This window comes from Cyprinus carpio, chromosome B18, assembly GCF_018340385.1.
Source record: "Cyprinus carpio isolate SPL01 chromosome B18, ASM1834038v1, whole genome shotgun sequence".
Lineage (NCBI taxonomy): Eukaryota > Metazoa > Chordata > Actinopteri > Cypriniformes > Cyprinidae > Cyprinus > Cyprinus carpio.
In genome coordinates this window covers 17879056-17892827 of record NC_056614.1, presented here as the reverse complement: position 1 = coordinate 17892827, position 13772 = coordinate 17879056, and the positions used below count along the sequence as shown (strand labels likewise).

The 13772-nt window shown below is 37.4% G+C and overlaps 1 protein-coding gene across 1 annotated transcript; it reads right to left on the bottom strand.

The window, feature by feature from the left end:
- Positions 1 to 94: 94 nt before the first annotated feature.
- aars1 (alanyl-tRNA synthetase 1) lies at positions 95 to 13541 on the bottom strand. Its single transcript, XM_042744140.1, has 21 exons — positions 13390 to 13541; positions 10804 to 10971; positions 10531 to 10719; positions 10210 to 10355; positions 9934 to 10125; positions 7778 to 7922; positions 7557 to 7702; positions 7367 to 7475; positions 7043 to 7193; positions 6455 to 6579; positions 5930 to 6074; positions 5661 to 5839; positions 5456 to 5569; positions 4380 to 4586; positions 3958 to 4142; positions 3624 to 3732; positions 3017 to 3130; positions 2791 to 2910; positions 2622 to 2708; positions 2403 to 2516; positions 95 to 888 (listed from the first exon to the last, which is right to left on the bottom strand). Exons 2-21 carry the CDS (start codon positions 10945 to 10947, stop codon positions 709 to 711), a joined length of 2901 nt encoding a protein of 966 aa, XP_042600074.1. The 5' UTR covers positions 10948 to 10971; positions 13390 to 13541; the 3' UTR covers positions 95 to 708.
- Positions 13542 to 13772: the final 231 nt, after the last annotated feature.

Sequence of the window (13772 nt, the reverse complement as noted above, 5' to 3'; positions counted from 1 at the left end):
ATTTGATTGATTCATGTAGTTAGAGAGCTGACAAATATCACCAGATAGTGTATTCAGTTAACAATTATACACGACTCCACACAACAATGAAAAGTAATTTATGCATTTGAAACCATTTTTTATTACCATTAACAATTGATACATTTCATGTGACAGGTGATTAATGGCTCGTTTCCCCAAAACAGATGCTAGAAGAGCTAGTTAAAGGTTAACAGTGTTGACATGAATTTTCCAGACCAAGAGACACACCAACAATTCTACAAATGTAATGGAAACTCTTAGGATAAAAAGACACCTTCAAATAGCATGATAATGACAATAATTTTCTTCCTCCTCATATGCTCATGATGATAACAATGACCATGAGGGTGATTTTAGCTAGCAGAACATTAAACTGTGAATCTACCTATAATAATTCCAATCAGAAAGCATGCACAGCCCATGTGCTTTGCATCAGAGAATCAGGACGGTTTGATGGATCAGTTAACACATCTGCAATGCCCAAATTTACCAAGAGTGGGCACTGTATATTTCCCTTCCTATTCATAATTGACAAATGACATTTCTGTACAGTTTTTACATTTTCTGCCCTGGAATGTCCAGTTTTAAAATTCAGCAAGCAGCGCTAGAACAGCACAGGAGGAAGGTTAAGACCAAACTAAGGAACTCTATCCAGAATCTCATCTACAATGCTATCTCTCTCTTTCCTTAATTTTCACCCAGTTTGAGGCGGGCAAACTCATTGGCCAGCTGTAGAGCCTCTTGTATGCAGTGTGTGTTTCTACCCGTTGCCTGGGCAGACATGTCTTTACCACCTCCTTTTCCGTCCAGCAGAGGGCATACTTCTTGAACCCACTCGCTGGCCTTCAGGCCTCGGTTTGCAACATCCTGGAAATACAACCAGAGAACATACATTGGTTAATTTAAATTGATACTTTACATATGCATTATTGTGTCTAGTACCATGCAAGTCAAAGTAATAATTTAACCATCATTAAAGAGATACTCCACCCCAAAATGAAAATTTTGTCATTAATCACTTACCCCCATGTAGTTCCAAACTGGTAAAAGCTCAGTTCATCTTCGGAGCACAATTTAAGATATTCTTGATGAAAACCGGGAGGTCCATAAAAGATATAAAAGTCATCATCAGAATACTCCATCTGCCATCAGACGTGCAATCTGGGTTATATGAAAGAAAACAAAAATAATGACTTTATTCAACTATTCCTTTGTCAGCAGTCTCCTCTTTGTCTCTCCATATCTGTTTCTACATGTATCACCATATGCTCTTCTATATCATCCACACCATAAGGATGCGCTGTTTTCTTTCAAATCAAAGCTAAATACACAAAGAAACAGCGCATCCTTGTGGCGCAACTGATACAGAAGAGCATACTGCACACGGTGATCTGGAGAGACACAGAGGAGACTGTTGACAAAGGAATTATATAAGTCGTAATTTTTGTTTTCTTCGCTTACAAAAATTGTTCCCGTCGCTTCATATAACCCAGAATGCACGTCTGATGGCAGATGGAGTATTCTGAAGACGACTTTCATACCTTTTTGGACTATGACACTGTTATTTATTTGGAAGTCTATGGGACAGTGAGTATCCTCCCGGTTTTCATTCAGAATATCTTAAATTGTCTTCCGAAGATGAACAGAGCTTTTACCAGTTTGGAATGACATGGGGGTAAGTGATTAATGACAAAATTTTCATTTTGGTGTGGAGTATCCCTTTAAATGTGAAACGACCAAAATAAAGAATGTGAAACATTTTACTTCTCGAGACTGTATAGCAAAGTTTTTCAGAGGAAAGGCGAGTTATTACTCTTTTTTCACTGAACTTAATAAATATTAAGAAAATATTTCAATTTCAGTATTTCTTCATTCAGAAATTTAAGGGCAGTATTTTTTTTATAAAAAAAAATATATATATGCAGTAACAGAGAAATATTGTAAAATATTACAATTGAAAAATATTTGTTTTCTGTTTGAATATATTTTAAGATTGTACTCCTGTGATGACAAAGACTAATTTTCAGCAGCCATTACTCCAGTCTTCAGTGTCACTTGATCCTTCAATATCATTGTAATATGCTGATTTTGTACTGAAGAAACATTTCTTAACATCAATATTGAAAACCATTATGCAGCTTAATATTTTTTGTGTAAACTGATCATTTATTTCAGGATTCTTTAATGAATTTATAGTTAAAAAGAACAACAATTATGTATGTAAAAGTCTTCACTTTTGTCAAATTGAATGTGTCCTTGCAGATTCAAAGTATTCTTTTTTTCACAACAAGAAAATCTTACGTTTTAAAGTAGATCTGGTTAAATATTTTAAGAGAGCCCTCAGCCGTCTTACAGAATGAGGTCTTCTCTAACACATTTACCTGAGGCACTTGGCACAAGCAGATAATTTTCCCCGCATCATTGTCCACAGCAAAAAGCATAGCAGCAGTCTGTGGTGAATTTGTCTTCAGCAGCTTCAGAGACTCATTCAGAGCCTGTGGACACACAGACAAAGCATTAAGACATTCACTGTCTGCAGACAACAACTAAATTCAGTTCAAGTATAGACTCGTAATTTGAAAAGACAATGAGAGAGTTACCTTTGCAGATGCTCCATTTTCCATCTCCATCACAATTAGAGGTTTGTTTGGGTTACTTTCGATGATCTCCTTTGTCTTTTCCAGAACCTAAAATTAAAATGTGTGTTCACAGTTGGTCATTGACTTTCCAAGAACCTTTCCAAGAGACAACAGAATGATATTCTCTTACCCTCTTCTGTACATCAGCCTTGCTGGCACGGTCCAGATCATCCATGATCTTCTTAAGACCTTTCAGGGAATCCCTCATTTCATCCTTCCGCCACTGAGAGATGACTGCAGTGCCCAGAGCCTGAATATATATGCATACACTGTTCCAGTTATACACTGATGGGTAAAATCAGACACACCACTTATTGTAGACAGGTGAGAGCAGAAAATGTCGGAGTGGAGCTCACCTCTGTCATATCAGCAATCTCCTTCTGAATATCTTTATTAGGGGTGTTCTGAGATTTCACTTTCTCTGCCATGGCATCTAGTTCCAGCTTCAGTGCGTCAGCTTTCCTCTGGGCCTGACAACACACACATCAATCTGTCAAGAACTATTAGAAATGGGAATCTAAGAACTTCCTAAATGATTTACCCACCAATAATTCCTAAAATACTGTACTAAAAAAGTATATAAAAAAAAAGATTGCTGTGAATGTGTATTTACAAGTTGTAACATGAACGATCAGTCAGTAATTACACTGAATTAGCTCTCACAATTATAAAACACATTCTTTGTGAGTCTTCGTGATTGATTTGTTGAATAGAAATGGTTCAAAAGAATCATTTGTTTGTCAATCAAACAACACTAGCCAGACTGTGCATGCAAACAGCAAGGCATATTTAATCCTTGTATTACTTCATTCTTACTTCTTACTACTTACTAATCTTACTTTCATATCACATTCACATCAGACAGCAAAAACCGGTTATACATTCCCAACCCTAAATCAGATACTAAAGTATCAGTTAAAAACGAAAAGTGTGCATATTCATGTTGGCTCTGCCTCCTCTAACCTTCTGAGCCTCTGCTCCAGTCACTGCCACAATCCTCCGGATTCCTTTAGCGATGGCCTCCTCTGATACGATCACAAATGGTGCAGCATGACCAGAGTTCTGCAAGTGCCTATGGGTAAAAATGATCAAACAGAAAACAATATTGCTTTCTTAAACATTTTGATTCCATTAAAACATTACCAACCTAAATTTTCCATTAATTATTCATAACGTATTCATAAAGCATAGACAGGACAAACGTCTGGATATTACATAAAAAGTAAATGTGCTGCTAGAGCCCAGAGGGCCTTCTGCAATGTTAAACGTTTATAATATTAAAATTTGATGTTCATACGTTCCGCCGCAGAACTCGATGGAGGTGAGCGAGCCTGCAGGGCTGTTTGGATCAGCCAGCAGCTCCTCCACTGGGACGCCAATAGACACCACTCGAACAGGATCAGGGTACGTCTCATCAAACACTGCCCGCAGACCTTGGATGGCTTTAGCTGCTGCAAGAGGGGCATCCAGGGCATAAACCGGCTGATGAAAAACATATACAGAGCATTTCAGTTTGCGAGACAAAATATGAAAAAATACAAAAGTGTTCTCAGGGACTTGTAAGCTGTACATCTGTATTCAACTAACGTATTGAAAAAGAGCTTAATTGTTCTGTTTTCAGAATATCTGCACTCTGAATACAACAATTCAAAATGGTTTCAAGCAATATGAATACAAAGTGTTTGATTGAAGAGTGCGAGTCTGTTGAACGGGCCTGACCTTGGCATCACGAATCATGGTTGAGGCGTTCTCTTCTGTGCGCCGCACTTCATCTGTGCTCATGGCTCCTTTAGCGGTGAAGTCAAAGCGCAATCTGTCTGGAGCAACCAAAGAGCCTCGCTGATCTGCCTCTCCCAGCACTGAACGCAAGGCAAAGTTGAGGATGTGCGTGGCGGTATGGTTACTCATGATGGGCCTACGACGAGCCTGGGAGAGAAAAATAGGGGAATTATGTTGCATTCTAAGTAATATCCTATTCATATGTCAAGTTGTCTCTCTTTTTTGCCTAAAACAGATGCTATAAAACAATTGGAAGGTGACAAATCAACAGTGTTGGGGAGTAACTAGTTACATGTAACTGAATTACATAATTTAATTACAAAATAAATGTACTGAGACAAAACAGCGTAATTAAATTACAGATACTTATGAAAATGTTACATCTGAATTTTTTCACACGTACAGATTTGAATGATTTCTTTCTCAAATTGCATCGACTGCTCTAAAATATGAGACACCAATGTTTCAGGAGTTTATGACACAGAATAGGACACATGCTTATTTGATAATTTTTTTTTTTCTTTTTTCCTATTTGGGTTTATGAATATGCATTATTTTTAAGATTAACTCTTTTTTTCCCCCAATGTTTCCTGTCGTAGCTATGAAAAGATTTGATTTCAAAAACATTATCATAGCTATTAAACTATTTAGTGTTATGATTTTAACCTAAGAACAATCTCAAAGTAAAAAGAGGTGTTAAAGTCTAATTTTGTGGTGGCTGTGCTTTAAAATTGAATTTTTATAATCTTAATTCAAGTGATGAAGTATTTTGAGAAGTCTGACAGTAATCATTGAGTCCTACTGTAAGTTTGACCCTGCCTGGTTTAAATGCTTCAAAATGATTAACAACTGAAAATATACATTACAAGATTCCAAGTACATATACTTCGGTAAAGTAACTGAAATAGTTACACTGCTTATTACATTTTAAATAGGATAACTTGTAATCTGTAACCTATTACATTTCCAAAGCAACCTTCCCAACACTGCAAGTCAATGTCAAAACTGTAACATACCTCGTCTACGTGCAGAGTTAGGCGGTCTCCAACCTTCAGTGTGCCGTATACCGTTCCAATATGCAGCACGTACCCTCCGCGCACCTGAGTATTCTTCACAGTGAACTCCATCCTCTGAAGCAGCACAATAAAACATGACAGCACCATGAAGCATAACTAAATCAGGCAGTTCAGCTTCTTTATACAACCACTCTCAGTTTCTTACATCCTCAGCAGAGTCGTTTTCTCGGAGCATGTAGCCTTCGTCAAAGCTCTGGCCACCCTGCTCGGCATAGAAAGAGGTTTTGTCGAGCAGCACTCCACACTCTTGACCTGTGGTCACCTCATCAACAAATGCACGCTCCCTCCTGAGAGCCAGCACTGTGCCCACTGCCTGTTCAAATTCTGAGAGGGACACGCAATGTCACAAGCGTGAAAACCTACGCATAATCAAACCGTAAAAATCAAGAGGAATAGCAAAGGTGTAATTCATACCATAGTTGCCGTTATCATTTGAAGTGTACTTGTACTTGGGGCTGTCATCAGTGGCAGCGACACCTTTGTTTCTGAGCTCTTCAATGGCGTAGATGTCCAGCATGATGTGGTCCTCGTCCCCAGAGCCTTTGCCCTGAGACTTCAACTGTGTGATCAGATATTTGAATTAGACTCATTTACATTAATACAAAACACTTAAATTACTGTTACCAGTTGATATCGGATATATATCGGATTAATATCTCGGATGATACATGATTTTACCTATTTAACATGTAGATTAACTTCATATACATATTCAAAATTCACTGTGTATATAGCTACACAACATTATAATTGAAAGTATGAAGTATTTTCTTTTTAAGAGCTTAGATTACATTTAACAGTACTATTAAATGAGTATGTTTAATCACTGATATCGGTGCCACTAAGTTCTGGTAGTGTCCTCTGTGTGTTTTAGAACTGTGAAATTATTCTGAAATTATAAATGTAAACTGCACTGTATGAAAGAATGAACATTTAAACCTGAGCAGCTTTCTTCTCATCCTCAAAGGCCTGCATGTCCACTCCCATTCCCCGTTCCTCGGCGATCAGGGCAGTGAGGTCCAGAGGGAAACCATAAGTGTCATACAGCAGCCAGGCTGTGTCACCTACACAAAACAGTGGCATTTATGGAGAAAAATTAAACATCAGCTTTAGAATGTGGATTTACAGTGGATTTTAGCATAAGGAAGAAAAAAAAAAACTCGCTTTACAATTCAGTCTCAGGCCAGATTCACAGTCATTTGAATTATGATTATTACCTTTTCATTTCATTAAATATTAAATTATTATAATATAGTAACAATACTACAGTAATAAAACTATTGTACTGTAAAATAAATCTGTATTTAAAAAGTATAATTTTACTTTTCAGAACAACAGTAAACTCACAACACAAGTATGTATGTACTCTTTACATTTTTATTTTGGTGGGAAAAAAACAGAGACCTTAAAACTTAGATTCATAATCAATTCTTATTATAAATTTGGGAAAATAGTTGGATATCATTTTATTTTCAAATGCATATTACAAATACTGATTATAGTTCTTTGTGGTATAATGTGCTTAACCTGGTATAGTCTTGCTGTCTCCGAGACTCTGGATCTTGCGGTCCAGGATGCGGCGTCCCCTGCTAAGGGTCTTAAGGAACTGTTCCTCCTCCTCATTGATGATATCCTTTACCATATCAGGATCCTTCCGCAGCTCTGGGAAAGCGTCACCCTGTAGAGAGCAATGAACCATTAAATGGCCATCAGAGAGATATGTCTAATTAAAGAGCATCTCAATGTTTCAGCAGCTGCCACTTTAAATCACTGTCAAAGCTGCAAACAGGGAATCCTTATTCACATAAAATCAGGAGGAAAAATATAGTGTCTGAGAGGTAGAGACCTTACCAGAGATTCAACCACCACATCTACTAAAGAGGCAAAGAAGCCCTTCTGTGCACCCAGCTTCTCGTGAGAGTATCGCACAGCACGACGCAGAATCCTCCTCAGCACATAGCTGCAACACAAAAACAGGGTCACATACACATACATTGACTATATGCCAATTACTCAGCATATAATAACACAATCATCTCACCCCCTGCCTGTGTTGTCAGGCCTGCCGCCATCAGACAAGGCAATGGTAATGGTGCGGGCATGATCAGCCAGGACACGGTATGCCATGTCAATACCATCTGCGTCTTCTGCACCAACTTTTCCTGTGTATGCCCTGGCACCTGTTCCCTGAGAACCAAGAAATTATTTTTAGTAACGTGCAAAACAGTATTTAGTCATGTTTTCTATGCTTTTCTATATTACCTTCTGAATGGCTTCAAAATAAGGGATGAACAGGTCTGTGTCGTAGTTGGACATCTTGTTTTGTAGTACAGAAACCAAGCGCTCCAGTCCCATCCCTGTGTCAATGCTCTTCTTGGGCAGAGGCTTTAGAACTGTCTCTGATTCTCTGCATAGAGAGATCATATGCATATGCATTTAAAACAATGCGTGGATACTTACAGCATCTCTGTTTAAAAACAAATCAGAGGTTGTGATGTAGGACCAGTGCTAAAACTCTGGCCGATGATTAATATACACTATAATCTTTTTTTATTATTTTGGAAGTGTCTTATGCTCATCTAGGTTGCATTTATTAGATCAAATACAGTAAAAACTGTAATATTAAATTGAAATATTATTACAATTTTTAAATGTCATTTATTCCAAAGATCTTATGTATTCATTCAGTGTGACATGATTAGGGTTGGAAATTGTTCGAAATTTTTCCCATTAAAATCATTAAATAACTATTAAAAAATAGTGGTAAGGAAAAATGCACAATACTCAACTTCTCAATACTGTTTATTACTTACTGTTACTGTTTATTACTTTACTGTGAACTTAATTTAAAGGTTGGCAATGTCAAAATTTAACATTTACATTACAGTATACGGATCTTCATAAGTAGGGTTAGAAATTTTCAGATTCCGGTTCCATTTAAATTAACTATTATTATGTTTTTTACTATTGGACCTTCACTGAATGTAGTGTTGCTGGAAGGTAGTAAGTAATGTTAAGTAATGCTAGTCCATCAATCAGCTAGTTCTTCAAAGTTGTTGTTTTTTACACTATCAATAACATTTTGCTTTTAAAGCAGGAATAAGCTGGATGGCCAAATAGTCCCTTGAGGGCTAAGACACTTGTTCATTTCCCAAAATTAATGAAATATAAACTGTTATACTTATAACCATGCATACACACACTCCATAAAGCCCCTATTTTACAAATAATAATGCAGTAAGTAGATGGTGTGATGCAATGAGTGGTTCCCACATTTTTTAAACATTTAAAATGCAATGAAAATAAATATTTTCAATCACTTTGTTTATCACTCTTGAAACAACCTGTACACTAAATAATCTAACCCTCATACTTACATAACAATAGCAGTCTGTTTATTTAGTGCTCCAAGTTGAAGTCAATATGTATATTAATGAGAATATGGGACAAATATAATGTAATTTAGTGGCGGCAGGTGCTGCGCGCTGCCATTACATGTACAGTCAGACAAAACGACGTGCAGAGTTATCAAAGGCGCGAGTGTGCGTACAGTCGTAGGAAACATGTGTTGAAAGAAAACAGTGCACCCTTGTCACTCGACTAATACACAATGGAAACGATGTGCTCCGTAATTAAAGAGGCAGGGCGGCGTTTCTGTTATTTGGTTTGTGACATCCTTGACGGTAAACGCCGAATCATCAGAACACCGGTGCAAGGCTGCTCACAGCGCTTGGTCACGTGTCACACATTCTTTTCTCGGTTCCCAACCCTAGTCGCGAGAAGCGAACGTAAACTACATAACCAGTTCTGAATAAGAACCGGTTCTCAGTTCCCAACCCTAGACATGATCCATCAGAAATAACTCCAATATGATTTCTGTATCAGCAGCGCCACAAGGATGCGCTGTTTTAATTTGTATTTAGCTTTGATTTGAAAGAAAACAGCGCATCCTTGTGGCACGGCTGATACAGAAGAGCATACGCAGCATACGGTGATATGGAGAGACACAAAGGAGACTGTTGACAAAGGAATTGTTGAATAAAGTTTTTTTTTTTTTTTTTATTGGACATTCATAGTAACGTTACGGTTGAACCACTGATTACAGACTAACCACATAATGCAGATGGACTATTCTGATGATGTCTTTCATACTTTTCTGGACCTTGACAGTCTATTGGACATTCACAGGCCTCCCGGTTTTCATCCAAAATATCTTAAAATGTTGTTCTGAAGACGAACGAAGCTTTTACGGGTTTGGATTGACATGGGGGTAAGTGATTAATGAAAAGCTTTTCATTTTGGGGTGGAGTATCCCTTTAAATAAGAAATGGCTCCAAAAGCAATATCTCTAAGTGTGTGTGTAAACTTAGTAAACTGTTTCCATTGTTAACTGTAGTTAGCAAGGAGCAGTAATTTACCTGTTAAACTGGATGAACACAAGGTTCCAGATTTCAAGCACATTCGGGTCATCCATGTTGACCAGGTGGGCGGCATCTCTGCCTCCAATACGATCATAGTGGATCTCGCTACAGGGTCCACATGGACCGGTGTCCCCCATCTCCCAGAAATTATCTTTCATGCTCCCCGGCAGAATACGGCTCTCCTCCATTCTAAGACAGAGAGAAGAGAAACAAAAAATATTTAACAATTTCACATCAATAACTTAATACACCTTGTACAGATTCTGTACTCACCCCAAATCCAGCCAGATCTGCTTGCACTCCAGGTCAGGCTCCAGGCCTGCGTCAGCATGACCACCAAAATAAGTCACATAGAGTCGGCCAATAGGTATACCAAACTCTTTCGTCAGCAGCTCCAGTGCCATCTTGCAGGCCAGGTGCTAGAGACAGAATGAGCAAAAGAGAAATAAAGGGATGCAAAGAGAAAAGGCCAAAATGTGTTTTTCCATTCAGAATTTTAGCAGCTGATAAATTTAGCAAAACAAGTAGCACCAATACTATAAAGTAAAACACCACGAATTTACAATACGTAACACTTTTCTATCCCTCTCTTACTTTAAAATAATCTCCAAAGGACCAAGATCCCAACATCTCGAAGAATGTATGATGATATACATCTTTGCCCACATCATCAAGATCATTGTGTTTGCCGCCAGCACGAATGCACTTCTGTGTATTTGCAGCACGGTGAAGTCTGGCCATAGGGTGGGATGGGTCGATGGTGTTCAGGAAGATGGGCTTGAACTATAAAAAAAACAATTAATTGTTTCCAACAAATTAGGCACCTAATGTTCGCCCATTTTTGTAAGTGGGTTCAAATCTCCTTACCTGGTTCATCCCGGCATTGGCGAAGAGCAGAGTGGGGTCATCAAGCGGAATGGTGGACGACGAGTGGACGTACTGGTGCTCATGGCGGCGAAAGAAGTCGATGAACTTCTCACGGATCTGTGCAGCAGTCAGTGAAGAGTCCATGCTGGTTGTGTTTTTCTCAGTGGACTGGAGATATATATACACAAACACACAGTGAGCCAGAAACCAGTTTCACAAAAACAGCAGGTGTTGTAAACATGCAGCTGCTTTTTTTTTACTGCTGTTAACTGATAACAATTAAAGAATCTGTTATGGACACCTGCAGCCTTTAAGAATATCACACACACCTCACGATCACTGCACCAATACTGGGACATGCGATGGAGGAATCTGATCAGTGAGGAAGCAAAGCTTGCAAATTCACCAAACAGACAAAATCCTTTCTGACATGCAGGGAAATTAAGCTAAGGGGAAAACACATGACTAAATGACTTTTTGTGAATATAAACACAAAAATATAACTATGAAAATAGCACATCACAAACCATACGAAATATCTCCTAGAAACTTAAAATGAAATCAAACACTTGGTCTGGCATTAAGAAACCAGCTTCCTCGCTGAAGTGAAGCTCCTCAGCAGGTGGAGCCATTATGCGGCAAACAAAGACATCCCTAAAGTAAGCTAATTACAGCACCACTCCCATAACAACTAATCCAAAACATAAAGACATCTTCTTCAAAAAGTCAACCCATAAACACTCAAGCCATGCATGCCAAGAACTTCACTGCTTCAACATCTACACACTGAGAGCCAGAATTTCCTTGCTATAATGACATGGACTTAAATATTGTTAATTTGAAAAACAGATAAACTTGATTTACAATCAATATCAGGGCTCAACGATAAGTATTACATTTTTACTTGTCCTGTCAATGTTTTTACTGGAACCAATGGAAAAATAGCCTAATTTTATATATAAATATATATTATATATATATATATATATATACACATAAAATTTTATAATGCAATTACGTATTTGCAAAACAACAACAATAAAACTCAGAACTCCATGACACATATAGATTCACATAAACACATCTTTCCTGAATACAGATACTGGTGTTTATAAGTTTCAACCTACTCTAAATTATGCTTCCAAGACACAAGTCATAACATTTCCTTGAATACATAATTAAATCATCAAAATTTGACACTCATCCCCAAAAATAAAACACACGATGATGCTCTCATGTCACTGATCACTGTTGTTGTTTTTTTCCTAATTCGTATGCTGGCTTCAACAAAAAGCTTCTGTTAGATGAATAAATGTTATCTATAATAATAATAATAATAATAATAATAATAAAGCTCTGATATTTATTATAGATTCATATAAAAACATCTTTCCTGGAAAAAATACTGATATTTACTTATTATTTATTCTACTAATATGTGAAATCACTATAATTTTTAGCCTACTCTACATTACACCTCTAAGGCTAATACAAATCATAATTAAATCAAGTTTGACAAACCTCAAAGTCACACATATGCATGATGAATAAACTTCCTTAGGATGAATCACATTTGTTATATTGCCTTGTTTGTAAGTTGGTTTAAATAAAAGCTACTGTTAAAAGAAAATTGTGTTGACAACGCAGTACTGTCAGGTAGCACAGGGTTGTGAGGTTGCTCTTATTTAGTAGCTTTTTATTAACATACTAATAAAACCCTCACTGAGATTAAATCTCTTAAAGGAGAGACCTGCCAAAGAACAAGCAGTGCACACCTGGTAAATCAATAGACCATTTCAAATGAGCTTTTTAAAAGAAATAAAGCAAAAGGAAATGCTGACAGGGATCTTCCTTACTGCTGAGCCCTGAATATAAAATTCAAACAATACAGAGTAAAACGCATCTGGCAAAGCCTCGTGAAGGATCATAAAAATCAGGCACATGACATGATGCACCAAAATTAGTGAGCAGAGCAAGTCAACAGACCAAGACCTGCACACAGTGAGCTTCACCTGACAACAGAAGAAAAAAAAAGCAAAAAAAAAAGCCATATAAAAAGACACACAAAAATACTATATAAAATAAAAAAGCAATAAAATAATAACTTAGTGTAATAACAACAACCCAAACAAGAACTCATTCACGAGAATACAGAACCATATAAACGTAAATGACATGACAGTTTCCACACATATATATGAAAACTTGAATCTGATTTTTACTGCACTGCATTACCAGTAGCCTACACTAGCATAGGCCAAACCCTATAGACCAGAAGTATAATGCAAGCTTGTGCTGACTTGCACATCAACATCTCCATCCGGATTTGCATTCTATATTACATAAGTAACCCGGTTTTTATGTCAAGGTAACTTACAAAGAGTGGCGGATAATTCAGTCGTTCAGATATATTTTACACTCGCATGCTTCCCCTAAGCACGAGACAAGGCTAAGCTCACAATCCAGTCATTCACCAAAACACCATTTAATTGGATTCATGTGGTCTCGTGATACAGGTCACGAAGACATATAATAAAATAACAACAAATAACGCGTGGAAGCAAATGCAAATCTTATAAAACTTACGAATAATAATCTTGTAACCGCTTCAGAAGCCAGTCACACAACTATCCCCACGCCGGCAGAAACCAAAAGAAGAGTAGAAGCACCGCCCACAGCACAAATGATTGGTTCAGGAATATTGATGTTTCAGTGTACGTAGTTTCTATTGGTTTAGGATGCTTTCGATCAAAACAAAGATGAGCTTGGATATGTCAACGGCGTAAAGGACGGAACTGGATGATGCAACGATAAAGTAACAGTGCAGTGATATTTGTATTTTTTATTAACCTTTATTTTATCTTACAAATGTGATTTACAATCTCCTTTGATTTTTTTTCTCTCCTGGTTAATAAGCATTTCTTCTTTCAGAATCAATCAAAGCAATACCACTGCTATAAATAATGGAA